Here is a 17808-nt window from a genome sequence, read left to right as displayed (position 1 = left end):
TACAGGGCACCTCAGAAAGATTAACAATGCATTTGGTGGAAGAGCATTCGGTGGTGGATCCAACGTTCATAGAAGACTTCCTGTTGACTTATAGGACTTTCCTTTCTAGCCCAATGGAAGTGGGCAAAAAGTTATTGGAGTGGTTTAATGACCCGAGCCTCAGGGATAAGGTTGGAAAAGATATTCTAGTTTGACTTTTAAATATGAAATACTCATATATAAACTTAAAGATACTTTAATATATGTATGTTTGTCGTGCAATTATGTTCAGATTATTTTAAAGGAATAAGAGTGTATACTTTTTAAGCAAGTGATACAAATGTTAGTTCTTGTTAAAGGTTTCTGGGTTCAGTCTTAGAAATGTCTTTTTTTTTTTTTTTTATGCAGAGGTTAGTAAATTGGCCAACAAATGTTTAAATTTTAGTTCTATTGGGAATGTGTTAAAATACAACTCCCAAACATCTGGGTTCCATAGGAATCTGCATTCTCTTGTTCAATAAATGTTCAGTGTACACCAGATAAAAATTACAATTTTTAAATTAGTACCATAGCAGCATTTCATTACAACCATTGCTGGCTGGGAGGTCCCAGTAATATAATTCTAAACAGACCCTCTTTAGCAGCTCTTGAGAACTGTATCAAGGCTGGACTGGATGATAAACTACATAGTCTTATAAGGTTTGAGAGTTAATCATAGTCCGTATTCATTTCCCCTTTCCATGCGCAGTCTGATTTACATGAGACAGACTTGGGAAACGCAGGGTAGGAAAATTCAGAGCAGGAGAGGAACAGTGAAAAGTCCCAAGCTCTAGTGCTGGTTCTGCCACTGACTAGTTCTGTGGCCTTACAGAAATCATTTAGACAGTGTTGCTCTTCAGTTCATAGTCTGAGAATAGTCACAAGCCTAAGAGAGCTTAGCCGAGGTCTTCAGCTGTAAAAACTTGAGTTCAGTATTGCCTCTGCCATTTACCTTATGTGCCATTTGACCCTTCTGACACTTCTTTATTTACTTATAAAATAAAATGAATAATCAACATCCTTTTGGGACTGAAGTGAAAATGAATAATAGAAGTAATGTTCTTTATATGGTGCCTGGCTCAGAGCCAGCACTTAATACATCCTAAAGGTTGTTTGCTGTTGGTGGTAGCTGGTAGTTTTTAACTTACGATTTATGAATCTTGTTTTTCAAAGTTGTAATTTGGCTAGTAGACTTTTAAGTTGGCTTCTCAGTTACAAAATTTTAATTTTATGAAAAGGTCAGGCGTGAGATACAGTTTTAAGGGAGATCATCTTATGTTTCCTAAATTTGAAAAATTGATAGTAAATGGCATAAAATTAATATAAATACCAAGATTTGGCTCCTGAATGATTAGTCAGGTTTATACTATAATTTGTCATAGTATATTAACTATAAACAGTATTTTAAACTATAGTTAAAAGTTAACTTTCTATTATCATCTCTGTTTCTTTACTGCTAGAATAGCATGCTTAATTTTCTCATTTTAAGGGGTTAATGTTTGAAAACAATTCTGCAGAAAACGTTCTTTATTTTGTTGTCCGTATTTGTAAAATTAAATTCATTTAAAAGAAAACAAATACTTTTATATTTAAAGATGAAGTTATACTCACATAATTTAGTAAAATTTTATTGAGAATTTACCTTATACCAGACATTGTTATAACCATGAAGAATGCCCTCAGAACATAACATAAAGTTGTTGTACCCATGGCACTTACAGTCTAATGAGTGTCACACAGTTCTTGCTGGGTACAAAAAAGGAATTCCATAACGGTCAGTGTGTATGTCGGCCCGTATAAAGGTGTCGAGCTGTGGGAAAACACGTCTGTAGGGTGAGAAAAGGCTATTCATTTTTCCTGAAGAATTATAGGTGATAAAAGCGTTCTAAATCTTACTGTTAACAAATACTATGTAACTCCCCGCTAGCTCCTTCCTTTTATAACTTGTTCCCTTCTAGATCTTCCTAGGCTTAAAATTATTCATTCTTTTGATCTATTCTGCCTTAGGCCTGTATTGTTTTCAAATGTGTCTTATTTTGATTTTAGTATAGTTTCATTTTTACTGTGACCTGTTTCAAATATATTTTGACAGTGAGTAAGATGTAAGTTTATTACCATCCTTCACAGATTCAAAATCCTTCTTGGCAAAACAATGTAAAGTCAGTATTCAAATTATAAATATATGTTTTCAGATGGTCATTTTCTTATGAATAAAATTCTTGTGGAGGATTTTTGTACTTAGTTTATTTTCTTGTTCGTTGTTACTAGGTAAGCTGTTTGTTAGGTATTATATTTGAAATCACCTTAATTGCGAATTTTTAGCACTGAATTTTTAGAAAACCTACTGAAAACAATTAATTTTTCAGGTTACACGGGTAGTATTATTGTGGGTAAATAATCACTTCAATGACTTTGAAGGAGATCCTGCGATGACTCGATTTCTAGAAGAATTTGAAAATAATCTGGAAAGAGAGGTAATAGTTGTGATTTTTTTTTTTAAAACCATCATCTGTGAGTTCATTTTATTCAGCCTGTCTTTGACACCACTCTTTCTGAACTCTTACAGAAAATGGGTGGACACCTAAGGCTATTAAATATTGCCTGTGCAGCTAAAGCAAAAAGAAGACTAATGACATTAACAAAACCATCCCGAGAAGCTCCTTTGCCTTTTATCTTACTTGGAGGCTCGGAGAAGGGATTTGGAATTTTTGTGGACAGTGTCGATTCAGGTAGCAAAGCAACTGAAGCAGGCTTGAAACGAGGGGATCAGGTATGCTATTTCTAAATCGAGACTTCAAGGGTGAATGTTGGTGTCTTTTTTTTTCTTCAATCAATTGAGATATTGAAATTAATTTTATAATTTTATTTGTAGATATTAGAAGTAAATGGTCAAAATTTTGAAAATATTCAGCTGTCAAAAGCCATGGAAATTCTTAGAAATAACACACATTTATCTATCACTGTGAAAACCAATTTATTTGGTAAGTATTTTTGCATAGTTTTAAAAAAGATTTTATTTATTTATTTTTAGATAGAGAGGAAGGGAGGGAGAAAGAGAGAAAAAGAGAAGCATCTATTGGTTGCCTCTTGCATGTGCCCCAACTGGGGATTGGCCCGCAACCCAGGCTGGGAGTTGAACTGGTGATTTCTGACCTTGCAGGTTTATACTATAATTATACTATGTATAATAATAAAAAGTCATTTTATAATTAATACTTCAAACATCATAAGAATAAAAATATAGTCAAATGCATAGATATATAATTATGTAAGTATGTAAAAAGATCTAAATCAGAATCTATTGATGTGAGGACCATAAAAATTATGTTTTATCGATATTTTTACTCATAACCCTTTTAAATACCTGTACATTTAAAGAACATACTCCTCTATTTTAACTTATTCTGAGTAGAAATGATAGAACAACATTGCAAAGCAGATTCTTGTCATTCTTCCATTGGAGTGGTGTTTTCCTACAGGATTACAGGTTTAATAGCTGAAGTCTATACATCTCATCTATTTCCAAGTTCTACATTTGCCTTTGAGTTATTAAAATTTCTTATAGTGGGCATTTTGTGGTGTTTGTTTCCATTTTAGTATTTAAAGAACTTCTAACGAGATTGTCAGAAGAGAAAAGAAATGGTGCCCCTCACCTTCCTAAAATTGGAGACATCAAAAAGGCCAGTCGCTACTCCATTCCAGATCTTGCTGTAGATGTAGAACAGGTGATAGGACTTGAAAAGGTAAATAAAAAAAGTAAAGCCAACACGGTTGGAGGAAGGAACAAACTAAAGAAGATACTTGACAAGACTCGGATCAGTATCTTGCCACAGAAACCATATAAGTAAGTGTCTGTAAATTTTGTGTGCATTGTTTTTGTGTGTGTGTTATAATAATACGCAACAGGAATGATGTAATTAATATTCATATGAACCTATAAAAGGTTTTAAGCTGTTATGCCTGAACTTAGATGAAATGTTAAACAACAAAGTGTGTTTTAATCCTGATTTTGCTACTTACTTGCCCATCCCAATCAACATTAGAGTTTAGCACGTCCTCATTTGAACTATTTTTCTATTTCTCATTTAGACTTAAAAAAAATAATGTTGATTGCTCCTGTCTTCCCTGTGTTTTCACTACTGTTTCTTTGTTTCTGGGTACCTTCCTTACCATCAGCACCTGCTCTTTGCAACCGAATCATTGCTACTGTTCATCTTTGCCATTCTCTTTTGTTCCTTTCTTTTCTGCTTTCAGTTCTTTAACCATTGCCAATATATCAGCAACCAAGCATAGAACTCCTTTTCTTCCTCCCATGGGCTCTACAGTCAGAATGTCAGGTGTGTCTTGAATCTCCTCTTGGCTGTGTATTCATGCCAGGAGCTCAGACTAGACTAAACTTGTTGGTGTCAAGTTTTTTTAGCTTTGCTTTTTTGCTTGGTTATTTCTTATTTTAGTTTCTTTTGAGTCTAAGGATGTTTTATATAACTCAGTTACCATCAGTCAAAAAATTTTAATGTTAAATAACATGGATGCACCAAATTTATTTATTATATTCCTCAAACTACACTGGTAAGAGGTAACTTGAAAATATGTTATTTTCTTTCTTTGATAATTTAATGGGCCTTTACAAAGGAGCAGTAGATATAGTATAGACATTTAGGACTGTGTCAAGCATTTTTATTTTTAAATTCCATTTCAGATGAATTTTCATCCACAGATTAGAGAGATACGGTCTAGAATATACTACTGACTCGTTGAACGTCAAACTTGTGTTGTCTTCATTGAATTATAATGATCGGTATTTTTGTATCAGCTACAAAAGACTTCTACAGCAGAGTCCTAAGGATAAGCAAGGAGTGTGATGGTTTTATTTAGGGACTTGAAAGTATGTTTATATTGAGTAAGTTTCCAAAGGGCCATAGATTAGGTCTGCTTACACTACAGAAGACAGAAATTGATTTTGAAAGTGACCCTTCTTGATTTAAAAAAAACCTCATTTTAAAATAGATTTTAAAAATGTACTTAAATGTAGAATTATTAGCAGTACAATAACAATAAAAGATCTCAGAGTAATTTTTAACTATGAGTTAATTAGGAGCATTAAAAAAATCAAAAGTCAACATGACTCTGGCAAGTATTAATAGAAATGTGACATATCAGAACTGGGATGTAATCCATGCACAGTACAGGGTGTTGGCTGGTACACAGTATGAGAATACTATGTATAATTTTGTTCTATGTGTATTTAGAAAGATATTCAAACGCTAGAGAAAGGGAAAGAACAATAATAATTAGATGTGTTGAATTTAGAACACTGATGAAGCATCTTTGTTTATAAAAAATAGATGAATCATTTATGTATTTTTATTATGTAAAATTATTTGCAATAATTTATATTGTAATGCAATTAAAAGGAAAAATAATTATATTTAAAAGAAGGCTTAATAAAATGTAGGATCTATATATTGGTATGATAGACTTGATTTAATCCTGGTTACTACTTAAACATTTCTCTCCTAGAAACCAGCATATTTTATGAAGATTTTTTTTTGTTTTTTGACAAAGGCACTGAACTAGTCAGAGAAATCTAGGTATACTGTTTGGTTTGGTTTGGTTTAGTTTTATTTTTCCTCTTGCTCTCACATTCTCAGTAAGCTGAGATGCTGACTGATGGCAGACTGCCAAAGATAGGTAAGGTAGAGTGACATCAGTAGTAGGGGAAGAAAGGAGTGAGGCAGGAAGATTGTAGGATTTAGGTCTGTTTGTCAGGTAAGTAGAGATACCAATGAACCCAGAGAAAATAGGGAGTAAGTCAATAGACTAAAATCCACAAAGCCCAAAAAACCAATTTCAGTAACAGTGAGAGAGCTGGAAAGGTCGAACAATAAGAGGCTGTGTTCAGAGGCCAGTATTTCTGAATTCTCTTGAATGTAAAGTAGTTTTGATCTGAGACTATCCACATATGTGTGGATAACAGATATTGGTGAGAGAAGAGAGTTTGTTCATGTTAGGTGTTAAAATGTGGCAGAAATGTTTCTTAAGAAAGCAGCCTTTTGAGTATGTCTCAAGTATACTGGTATTTACTGGTATTTATTTGTACCAGGAGTGGCCCAGTCAACTATATCTTTGGCCTGAGCCCATAGTAGTATCTCAGGTCATGTATTACATCTGATATTTTTGGCAGTAAAGCCTGGTTTATATGATTGAATAATAAAATTCAGCTAACTATATGAAGGTTTGAATGTTTCACAGAACATTAATACTTCTGGTCTTTATATGCATACCTCCATGTGCTTAAATGGAAATTAAATTTGTAAGAACTTACACTAAAGTTATCTTTATTTTTGTTTTTAAAAGAAAGCTCTTGTCCTTGCCCAGTTACCTTAATAATATCTATTTTACCCCCCCCAAAAAAACATAGAGAGAATGTTGCTAGATCTCTTTTTATCTTAGCCATTAAAACTAATTAGTATTATTGTCAAGCCCTAATGTCTGAAAATCTAATTGATGCTAAGTACTTCAATTTTATGACATTCCAACCTTAGTATAATTTTCTTTCCTCTTCTTTCGAAGTGTTTATAGAAACCAGAAAGAGCTCTAACCATTTGCTTATGATCTAGTCGTTTTTTTGTGTGTGCATGCATATTTTTTTTATTTTGATGTTTTGTTTTAAAAACTATTGACCCCTCAAATCTAGAAATAAATTTTATATATTATTATATCATGTTTTAAATCTTGTTTTCAGAGTTGTCCATAGTAACAAGCTTTTTATAAATGGAACTGAGTTTGTAGCTATCTGTAATAAGTAGTATTTTTCTGGGAACATAAATTATAAGTAGAAAATTTGAGTAGAAAATTAAAAATGAGTCATTGGATTCCCATTGCCTCTTCTTTGCTGCTAAGAAATGGCACCATGCACCGCTGCTTTTTTATGCTCTGTAATCAAGAAATAATTTCTGTGTCAGGGTTTATTTACATTTGACTTCATAATGATATCATTTATTTCTCTGAAACTTTGGAGAATGAAATTGGGACAGTTTGGATTTTTTTCCCCTTTATTCATTTTACCCAATCTTTTTCATTTCTTGAAGGTCAGATTATAAAACAATTTATTCTCCTGATGCAGAAGCCATTAGTTGAGTGAGAACTAAATGTGTTCTTTTTAATGTACTTTCCAAAAAATCTGTTTCCATTGGAATAGAACTTATCTTTTCTTGAATATATTTCTGTACTGAGAAACTACTAATATTTGTTATGATTTGTTGTATTAAAAAGACATAGGTTTCAAAGAAACATACTATGCACTAACAGCAAAACAAGTTGAGTTGGATACACTGAAGCAGTAGTTACTTTTGTAATTTTCAACCAAATTCATCAGTTGGCAGCCGTCCGTCTCGAGAGACGATGGTGTAGCTTCTTAAGAGTCTATCTGCACCGCCGAGAATGGCTGTGCAGTCCGACTCGGGAGTGACACGGTATCTGTCTCCTCCCGTGTTGAATCGACATCTTATGATGACGCTGGAGTGTCCTCTCCAGTGAAGCTGAAGCTACAGAGCCTGGGCAGGGTGATATGGAGGGTCTGCTGTTGCCCATGCAGCAGACCCCCCCTCTCTTCGCAGCTGAAGGGTTCAAGGGAAAGACGGAGTCAATACAGCTTGGCTTCAGGTGCGCCGCAGGAGTTGCCGGTGTTGACTACAACGTCAAACCGCCTTAGGGACTCCGGCTCCGGATTTTCTGTCGGGGTTTACTCCCTTAGTCTTTCCCCTGAAGAGGTATGCCGCAAGGCAGCGGAGGTTTTTTGGAGTCAGAGTTTTCCTTCTCTGATGTGCCCTGACTGGAAGATCGAACCAGCGACACTTAGCTCGCAGGCCGACGCTCAATCCACTGAGCCAAACCAGCCAGGGTTAAAATTCATCAGTATTTTTACATTAACTGCATGTTTTATGAAATGTGATTTGTATTTATGGTTTGTGCTATTATATATTGATGAATTAAACTTCCTAACTTGTTGGTTACTTACTTCCTAATTTTTCTCTTTGTTCAGTGATATTGGGATTGGTCAGTCTCAAGATGACAGCATAGTTGGGTTGAGGCAGACGAAGCATATCCCAACCGCATTACCCGTCAGTGGAACCTTATCATCTAGCAATCCTGATTTATTGCAGTCACATCATCGCATTTTAGACTTCAGTACTACTCCTGGTGAGACTGCCCACACTTCTCTTGTTTTATTGCAATAATCGCATTCCTTCTGATGTGTAATGATATACTATACGTATCTCTCTTGATTTGCCATTGGATCTATCAGATGCTCAGAGTCAGGGTGATGCTTAGAGTCAGGGTGAATGCTAGAACAATTGGGACCAGCTCTTTTTCATTCTTTAGACTATTTTGTTATGGCTGTGGTCAAATTAATCTCTCTGAACTTGGTTTTTCTTTTGTGAAATGAAGATAATACATACTATGCAGGCATTACTAAGTTATATTAAGTAATAGAGTAAAAACCCTACTTTAGGTCAGTGTAATGGGCTTTTAAATATAATAACGTTGAACTTTAGATTTGTTTTACTTTTTGCTACTGACCCGACAATCCTATGTTCAGCTGTTGTATACTGATGTGTTTGCATTTGTCTGTAGATCATTTATATGTAGGGGAAAATGTGTTCTTGTAGATTATAAGTATGTTGACTGACTCTCTCTTTGATGAAGAGCTATAGTAAGGTAGAGGTGAAATTTTAGCAATATCTTTAATAAGAAGGGTTCTTTTTTTCAGATTACTTTACTTCATTGTATTACCATATATTAAAATACTTTTTGCTTACCTATGGCTTTTCTTTCTCCCAGACTTGCCGGATCAAGTGTTAAGGGTTTTTAAGGCTGATCAGCAAAGTCGATACATCATGATCAGTAAGGATACCACAGCGAAGGAAGTGGTCATTCAGGCCATCAGGGAGTTCGCTGTGACTGCCACTCCAGATCAGTATTCGCTGTGTGAGGTCTCTGTCACACCTGAGGGAGTAATCAAACAAAGGAGACTTCCGGACCAGCTTTCCAAACTTGCTGATAGAATACAACTGAGTGGAAGGTATACAGTATCTATCTTTTTGGATTTATTTACCCCATCTCTTTAAATCCACACCAAAGTCTAAGAGATGAATGCTTTCAAAGGGTTATTTTTTTTAATGAGTAGGTACCCCCTTCACCAAGAATTGCTTTATTAAAGTAAAAGTAAATGCACATGGTGAATGTTGACTCTCACAAGGATTTCTGAAGCACTTGTTCAAAACCAGGGCATTGTGGCTTGAATGCTGTTGCTGCCCACCAGTGAGCAAGCAGAAACTTCTCGTGCTCACTCTTTAGAACACTGAGCTGGCAGAATGTAAAGAAAGCCTGATGTAAACTTCGCACCTGCTTTCTTCTTCTGGGACACGTACGTTCACGAAAACATCTTCTAATATTCTATTGTCATCTGCTTCTTCTAGGGACTCCATTTATTTAGGTAGAGATGTCTGTGACAATGTAATTGGCTAATGCTGCCTATTGTACATGTGAAAAATACTTAACTATGGAACCAAATTTTAGTTGCTGCAAAGCTTAGTCCCCCTGCTGCATAATTCCTTATACAACACACGTGACTTGCAAGAAAACATTGTACCTCGTTTTGTCAGTCTCTTGAGTGGTATTTCCATTGATAGAAAAATGTCATTTGTATTCTCTAAGAACATAGTAGTGAAAGTTGACACAGTGGTTAAAGTTTTAACTAGATTCTGCACTGACTGAAAATTAAGTAGTTCCAAAAAGCTTTTTCTTTTTCTTTCCATATGGAGTGTTCCATTGTCCTTGAATTTTTCATGTTAAACATCCAAACGATGATAGGAGTCACTAAAGACTTGTTTCTATCACCTATAACCTTCTACTCTTCTTCACTTTTACTTTATTTCCAACACTGCCACTATTAAGTAGTGTTGTTTAAGGAGGCTGGTTTTTCTCATGATCATTTCAGTGTACATTAATGTATACATATGTGTGTGTGTGTGTGTATATCTGTAACTGTGATGGAGTTCTACAGTTCCCTGTGGAGGTACAGATTCATAATTCACATTCATTATTCAAGAAAATTATAGGTGGATATATGCTGTGGGATTCATCAGTAATCAAAACTGAGAACATTAAATCTGAGCATGTCAATGGCCCAAGGTGTGTGTTTTCTGTCATGTTTGCCCTGGTGAAATATGCAAAAGGCCAGTTTGGCAGAACTCCCACTGTGCTCATTCTATTTCTTCTTTTATGAAATTTGAGTTAGGAAAAGCATCTGTTTAAAAAAAAAAATCACAGGGCAAACATCTGGACTCTTATTTTCAACTAGTTGCTTTTAAAGAAAGGTGCACTATCTCTGAGTTCCTGTCTCTGCAGATGGTATTAACTGCTCATTAATCTTTGGTAGCCTCAGTTTCCTCATATAAAAAATAGAAATAATATCTGCCCCACTTACTTGTAGGGTTTTTATGAAAATCAGATATTTAGAAGTTAAAAGTTAAAATCTGTTCTAGTTTTGTTCTGCTCATAGGATCAAATAGGGAGAAATAGCTTGTAGATTTTTTTTTGGTATTTAAATAAGTAAGTAAACTGGGATTGATCCAATTTGAACTTATCAACAGGCATAGATTCTCTCTGGGAGAACAGAGTGATGGCCTATTTGATCTCCCCGCTTCCTCCTTAGAGCCTATTGCTTTGTTTAAAATGAAAATTTTAATTTAGCTATTTTCTGTCATTTTTAGCAAAAAAATTTTAAAAAAAGTAAAATAATCTAGAAATCAGGGAAGGGCAAGAAAAAGAAAGACACTACAATTGACACACATGGAATTCTATGTGATGTGTTAATTTTCATCAACAACTTCTGAATAGGTGGTTCTGTGATCTGGTAACTGAGGCAGCTACATTCTCGTAGTGGAGAAGAATCCTTCCATCATTTGATTGAGTGTTCTCCGAAACATTCTATAAGGAATATCATGAGCTGTTGCTTAGGCTTTGAATCCTGTGTTTTCCGTAGATATTACTTGAAAAACAACATGGAAACAGAAACCCTGTGTTCGGATGAAGATGCTCAGGAGTTGTTGAGAGAGAGTCAGATTTCCCTCCTGCAGCTCAGCACGGTTGAAGTTGCCACTCAACTCTCGATGCGAAATTTCGAACTCTTCCGCAACATTGAACCTACTGAATATATAGATGACTTATTTAAACTGAAATCAAAAACCAGCTGTGTCAACCTGAAGAAATTTGAAGAAGTCATTAACCAGGAAACATTTTGGGTAGCATCTGAAATTCTGAGAGAGACAAACCAGCTGAAGAGGATGAAGATCATTAAGCATTTCATCAAGATAGCACTGCACTGTAGGGAATGCAAGAACTTTAACTCAATGTTTGCAATCATCAGGTAAGAGGGCGCATTTGTCATAGATACAATGTAGCTCGCAGGTGAAAAATGCCTATCAGCCCAGGAACACCATCTCATTTGTGTAAGTGTCGTAGTTTTAATTGAATCACACTGAACAGTTCTTTTCCTTGGAATCCTAATCTTAATCTTTAATTTAAAATCTCTTATGTGCCGATTTGGAGCCCAGAAATTGTATATTCACCACTTTATTTTCTAGCTGTCCAATCTTGGGAAAATTACTTGAACTCACAACATTAGTTTATGTTTCTGTAGAACAGCAGTTTGCCGAAGGGTAATGGAGGAGATTAAATCATATACACTAGTCCCCCTTGTCCATGGGGAATGTGTCCCAAGTCCCCCAGTGGATGCCTGAAACCAGGGGTAGTCCTGAACCCTACCTATACTATGTTTTTTTTCCTATTCACACATACCAGTTATAAAAGTTCAATTTACAAATTAGGCACAGTAAGAGATTAACAATAATAACTAATAATTAAAATAGATCAGGTATCACAACATACTGTGATAAAAGTTACATGAATGGTTTGGGGCACCCTATTAACTAAAGTAAGGGTTACATAACACAGCACCGCCATGCAGCCACAGTCAGTGTGACAACCCAGATGGCTACTAAGTAGCTGAGGGGTGGGGAGCGGGTACAGCTGGCCCACTGGATGCAGGGGTGAGTCACATTCCAAAGCGACAGAGAGGAAAACAGGAAATTTTATTATGCTGCTCAGGACAGCGTAGAATTTAAAACTTAAAAATTGTTTATTTCTGGGATTTTCCATGGAATGTTCTTGGACTGGAGTTAAGCGCAGGTACCTGAAACTGGAGAGCATCACCATGGATAAAGGGGGGGAGGGGGGATATTCTAATGTATGTGGAGTTCTATCAGCCGGTGCAATAAATGAATGAATTAACATTCAGCCCAGTGAGTGTTAATTTTTGTCCCCTTTTGAGTGCTTAGATTGAGGCTGGAAGAAAATGCAAGCTGAAACAGTTAGCCATATTGATGTCGAGGGTGATAATTAAATTAGTCATTTTCTCTGTCTAGGAGTTTGGCCATATTCTCAGTACTATTATGGCTTTTGTTTTATTTTATTACTATAAGATATTTGGTCCGTCTATTATGTGCCAAGCACTGAGCTCCGTACAGAGACAAAGCAAGGGAACAAAATTGTACCCTTGTGACCTTGTGGTATTTTCATTCTCCTGGTTTTGCTCATGGTAAACAGAGCAAGAGGGTGTAAAGGGAAGAAGAGTAAAACTAAAACCCCTTGATGCTGACCCTGCTTCCACCTTCCATTCTCATTACCTAGAATTATTAATAGTTCCTTATGAATCTTTCTGTAAATTGCTCTGTGTAAATAGCATTCACACTGAGGTGCTATATGTTAATAAATCCACAATGCATTGTTTTATAAGGAGGAGTCATTTAGTTTTATATCACTTTTCCTTTTTTTTCTCTCAGTGGCCTAAACCTGGCACCAGTAGCAAGATTGCGAACCACCTGGGAAAAACTTCCCAATAAATATGAAAAGCTGTTTCAAGATCTCCAAGACCTATTTGATCCTTCTAGAAACATGGCAAAATATCGCAATGTCCTCAATAGTCAAAATCTACAACCTCCCATAATCCCTTTGTTTCCAGTTATCAAAAAGGATCTCACATTTCTTCATGAAGGTAAATGCAAAGTAGAGGATTTCCACCTTCACCTGTGGAAGCATAGCATATATGCCAGGGATTAAGAAGTTCACATTGGTAGTTACAAAATACGCTTGGGATGTACAGTATAGTATAGGGAATGTAGTCAATAATATTGTCATAACTATTTATGGTGCCATGGGGGCTCTAGAATTATTGGGGGGATCACTTCATAAATTTACAGTTGTCTAACCTCTTAAGTTGTACACCTGACACTAACATGAAATGATACCGAATGCCAACTATGATTGAAAAATTAAAAAATGCAATTCAAAAAAGAGAGTAAGTGCCATAAGATTCTCTTTTTCTTCTTTGCCAATTACAGGAAATGACTCAAAAGTCGATGGGCTGGTCAATTTTGAGAAGTTAAGGATGATTGCAAAAGAAATTCGTCATGTTGGCCGAATGGCTTCGGTTAACATGGACCCTGCCCTCATGTTCAGGACGCGGTGAGTGTGTCGTCTTCAGTGGCATATGTGGGATTAGAGAAGGCTGAGTTTAGAGCTTCCTAATAAATGAGGAAAACTTGAATATTTATATTTGTAGCTTGGTAGAAATTTTATTAGGTCATACAGAGAATCTCCAGTGATCCCTAATGTGAAATAAATGTCTTATTCTGAATCCAGAGCAATTTTGACTGCCAGTATAAACAGTTTGTCCTTCAAACATGTTTCATTTAACATGAGGCACAAATACTTGTTCCTTATTTTTCAAAACAGTCACTTGCAGAACTGAAACTCATAATTGGTAGTATGAACTAAAATATGTAAATTACCCAAACAGTATTGTTTGAATATGCACACAATGGACTTAGCTGTCAGCATAGTTAAAAATAATTTGTCCATTGAAGGAGGGAACAGGAGTCCATCTCCTTTTAAAACAAAATATTTAAATACATTTGTCTTTTGAGCCACATAAATATTTCTGGTAAGGTTGTGTGTGTGAAATGATTATGCAGTTTAATGTTTGTGGGCTTCTTGTACTGCTTATTCAGAAGTCTAGTCCTTTCTTTCTGAGCTTGTGATCTTTCTGTCTCTCTTTTCTACACCCATGCTTCAATCTCCATGGCTCTCACTTACAGGAAGAAGAAATGGAGGAGTCTGGGGTAAGTGGTGGAGACCTTGCATACCCCCACACAGTTCTCATTCTGCTCATTGCATTGTTTTCTTACCTGCTGTATTTTCTGATGCTTTGCATTTTTGCATTTTTTCTTAACCCTCTTGCTCTAGCAGAATTTCAGTTGGCAAACTGATTTTTAAGTTTAATCTGTTGGGGCTTTTGCTTTGAGGTCATGGTCCATGAGAGCTGTGAAATGATTGATGATGGTTCTAAGGAACTGTAGGTCAGACGTACTTCTGAGCTTTCAGAAAGAGTTTATTTTAATATAATGTCTGTGTTTTGAAATGGGAAAATCTTAAAGTTGGGTGAGGGGAGGGAGGATGTGCAATTTAAATACCATTGCACAGATATTTAAAAAGGAGATATATGTAATGTAAAAGCTGCCCCTAGGTGTTAAAACTAAATTTTTTTACAGCTCAACTAACTACTGTTTTCATTCTATAAAACAATTCTTTTGAAAAATAATTCTTAACAATTCATGTGCTAGTTTCTATACATATGTTTACATTTGCATGACCATTGTATTAACAGTTTGACCATATTACTTTAGAAACTCATTATATTTAACCCAAGGAATAAGAGAACAATTATAAACATTTAGCTAATTTTTAAAAATCTATGTAAAACATCCTCTTTAGGAGAACTAAAGTTAATGTAAGTCCTAATTATAACTATTTTTGCATGAGCTTTTATATATAATTATTATTATTTGCTGGCTTTTCTAAGAGGACTGCCTTGAATTTGAATGCTCTATAGATGTAAAAAGCAGAATTTCCTAGTTGGAGCAGAACAGGCACCATATATATGTGTGCTTGCAGGAGTCTTGTTTTTTTTTTAACACATTTTTAAATTTGTATTATTCTGTACACCTTTGTAATAGTTGACTTACCAGAATGAAGCATGTGACCTTTTGATCATAGACTATTTATCTAAGTCTTGGCACGTTTCAAAGAAGTAAAGTAACCCACGCTAGAGTGAGCTGCATGTCTGCCTTTTCGTCTTCCAGGTCCCTCAGCCAGGGTAGTACAAACGCAACAGTGCTAGACGTTGCTCAGACAGGTGGGCACAAAAAGCGGGTGCGTCGTAGTTCCTTTCTCAATGCCAAAAAGCTTTACGAAGATGCCCAAATGGCTCGAAAAGTGAAGCAGTACCTGTCCAATCTGGAGCTAGAAATGGATGAGGAGAGTCTTCAGACGTTATCCCTGCAGTGTGAGCCAGCAACCAACACACGTGAGTGTTTCTTTAAGTGGCTGTGAAATCGAACTGGTGGAATACGGACTGGTGTCCTGTGCCGTGGTTCAGGGGTGACAAAATAGGGCTGAATGCAGATGGGGAAATAGGATCCTGACACGCCTTGAATCCTGCTGTTGAACATTGTTCGGCACTGTCCTAGGCCAGGCCGTGTCCAGCTGGGAGAGTGTGGGGAGAATGATACACCGTAGACTTGTTTAGGGTGACTGTTGTTTTGATTTCATTCCAGCACAGCCAGTATGCAGGCAGGGGACACATGGGTGGATGTGTGTCCCATTTGCAACCCTTGTTTTCTCACCCAGACACATCCAAAATGATGGGTAACCTGAGTGGGGTGAGGGGCCCAGCACGTCAGAGCAGGGCAGGACTAAGTGTACTGGTTGCCTTTTATCCCCTCAGCCCAGCCAGCAGCCAGCATTAAGTTCAGCTACCAAGTAAAGCAGTAATCCCACTAATTCTGCTGCACACAGTGAACCACAGCTCAGCCTAATGTGGGGTGTCCCAGCCTTTAAAAATCTGGCCAGGCTAGACATGGGGGTAGTTTTCTCTTTATCTGCATCTGTATCTGTATGACAGTGGCATTTTCCATTTAGGTCAAGTTGGGTCTTTTATGGGCAGGTTTGGAGACACCTTCTATAAAATATAAGTGTTTTGTAGGTGATTTGAGAAAATTCAAATTATTAGAATTACACAGAACACTATTGAAGAAGCTCTGTGTCATGACGGAGAGCTTGTTCTCTGAGGTGAGATTGGTCTGAGTTCACATGCTGTTTGTTCTCAGCCTAGCAAGATCACCTTAGGCAAGTTACTTGAGCTCCCTAATTCTTAGTTTCTTTATGTGCAAATTGTAGGAAGTACGGTATATCATTAAGTTGTTTTTAATATTAACATATGATACATACAACATTTAATTGCCCTGTTAAATTGATTTGTTTTCTGTTTGCCATGGAATTATACTCAATATAATCCTCAAGCAGTATTGGCTTCTATTAGCTAACATAATTCTACCCCGTAGAAAAGAGAATTTGATAATAAAAAGATTACAGTTCATACCACCTATTAAGTAAAAACTAAGCTCATATATGCAAGGACTTTTAGACACCATTTTAGAAAAATAATTCTTTACAATTTTCCTGTTGTGGATTTTATGATATAGTTCTGTTTTTTATATACATACGCGATGTGTTTACCTGTGCATATTTTTCTATTTTTATTTTAATGTGGTCTTGAATATTATAATCATCTTTTGAGATACTAGTTTCATAAGGTCAATATCTTTGTCCTGTCATGCCTTTAATATTTTCTGAACTAGGGTTCTCCCCTGCCGCCCCGTTTCTGTCCCGTATGTAGGGAGGCAACAGGAAGAAAGGATACACATTTTAGTATTCTACCTGCAGAAAATGCTCATGCAGTTCTAAAATTATCTTGTATGTAATTACTGACATCCTAAATTTCCTGTTCTATTTTCAAACCAAACAATTATCAGTGCCTAAGAATCCTGGTGACAAAAAGCCTGTCAAAACTGAGACCTCCCCAGTGGCTCCCAGGGCAGGGTCACAACAGAAAGCACCGCCGCAGCCGCCGCCGCAGCCGCAGCCGCCGCAGCCAGCGCACAAAGGCAGCCAAGGACTGCAGGTTCCCGCCGTTTCCCTCTATCCCTCACGAAAGAAGGTGCCCGTGAAGGACCTCCCACCCTTTGGTAGGTGATTAAATCCGTGTCCTCTTTAGGTGCTGTTCACTGTCACTTTTTTCAGATTAGGAAAAAATGCTTGTCTTGGATAACTTGGTCTAGTATTCTTGAGTCTGCCCCTGATTATTACCTCTTAATAAAGCATTAATGTTCAGGAAGTGAAACTTGACTTTTGTCGGTGTAAAGTACTGGTTTTATAGTTTCTCATTTAATCATGCTCATTCGTTGTCATGGGGAAAGGGGGCATGGGATGGAGAAATTATGCTTTTACTAATATAATTTTTATTGAGGACAGAAGTTGCTTTGTGCATATACATCACTTAAACAATTTTTGTATGATCAATGAATTACTGGAATTTAGGCAGAATATTTTTAAGTGAAATGATTTGTCTGGAGGTGAATTCTTATTCATCGAATCCTTAATTCTTTAACTTGGGGGAGAAATACACTAAATTCCTGAGTGTTAAGGAGTCAAATTGTGCTTCATTGTTTTTTCTATTAAAAGTAATAGATCTGCAAGTTTAATCCCTTTACGTAAATGGTACAACAACAAAAAAATTTTTTGACCAATACAGAAGTTTTCATTTAA

General features: G+C 36.2%; 1 protein-coding gene across 6 annotated transcripts in view; it reads left to right on the top strand.

Annotated features, from left to right (window-relative positions):
* Nucleotides 1–17808, top strand: part of RAPGEF2 (Rap guanine nucleotide exchange factor 2) — a 235440-nt gene that overhangs the window by 208949 nt on the left and 8683 nt on the right. For 5 of the 6 annotated variants that reach the window (XM_090288745.1, XM_090288741.1, XM_090288744.1 and 2 more), the window contains 13 exons: nucleotides 6–170; nucleotides 2385–2492; nucleotides 2585–2788; nucleotides 2891–2999; nucleotides 3616–3862; nucleotides 8063–8220; nucleotides 8863–9103; nucleotides 11069–11452; nucleotides 12927–13138; nucleotides 13485–13608; nucleotides 14241–14264; nucleotides 15285–15508; nucleotides 17016–17228. In XM_090288745.1, coding sequence (XP_090144871.1) covers nucleotides 6–170; nucleotides 2385–2492; nucleotides 2585–2788; nucleotides 2891–2999; nucleotides 3616–3862; nucleotides 8063–8220; nucleotides 8863–9103; nucleotides 11069–11452; nucleotides 12927–13138; nucleotides 13485–13608; nucleotides 14241–14264; nucleotides 15285–15508; nucleotides 17016–17228 — 2413 coding nt within the window. The remainder of the gene's footprint in view (nucleotides 1–5; nucleotides 171–2384; nucleotides 2493–2584; nucleotides 2789–2890; nucleotides 3000–3615; nucleotides 3863–8062; nucleotides 8221–8862; nucleotides 9104–11068; nucleotides 11453–12926; nucleotides 13139–13484; nucleotides 13609–14240; nucleotides 14265–15284; nucleotides 15509–17015; nucleotides 17229–17808) is intronic. The other variant, XM_090288742.1, reaches the window with a different exon arrangement.

The sequence above is a fragment of the Furipterus horrens genome, unplaced genomic scaffold (assembly GCF_987537825.1).
Source record: "Furipterus horrens unplaced genomic scaffold, mFurHor1.1.pri manual_scaffold_10, whole genome shotgun sequence".
NCBI classification, from domain to species: domain Eukaryota; kingdom Metazoa; phylum Chordata; class Mammalia; order Chiroptera; family Furipteridae; genus Furipterus; species Furipterus horrens.
Note: the sequence above shows the minus strand (reverse complement) of the source record. Positions and strands in the feature narration are given on the sequence as shown.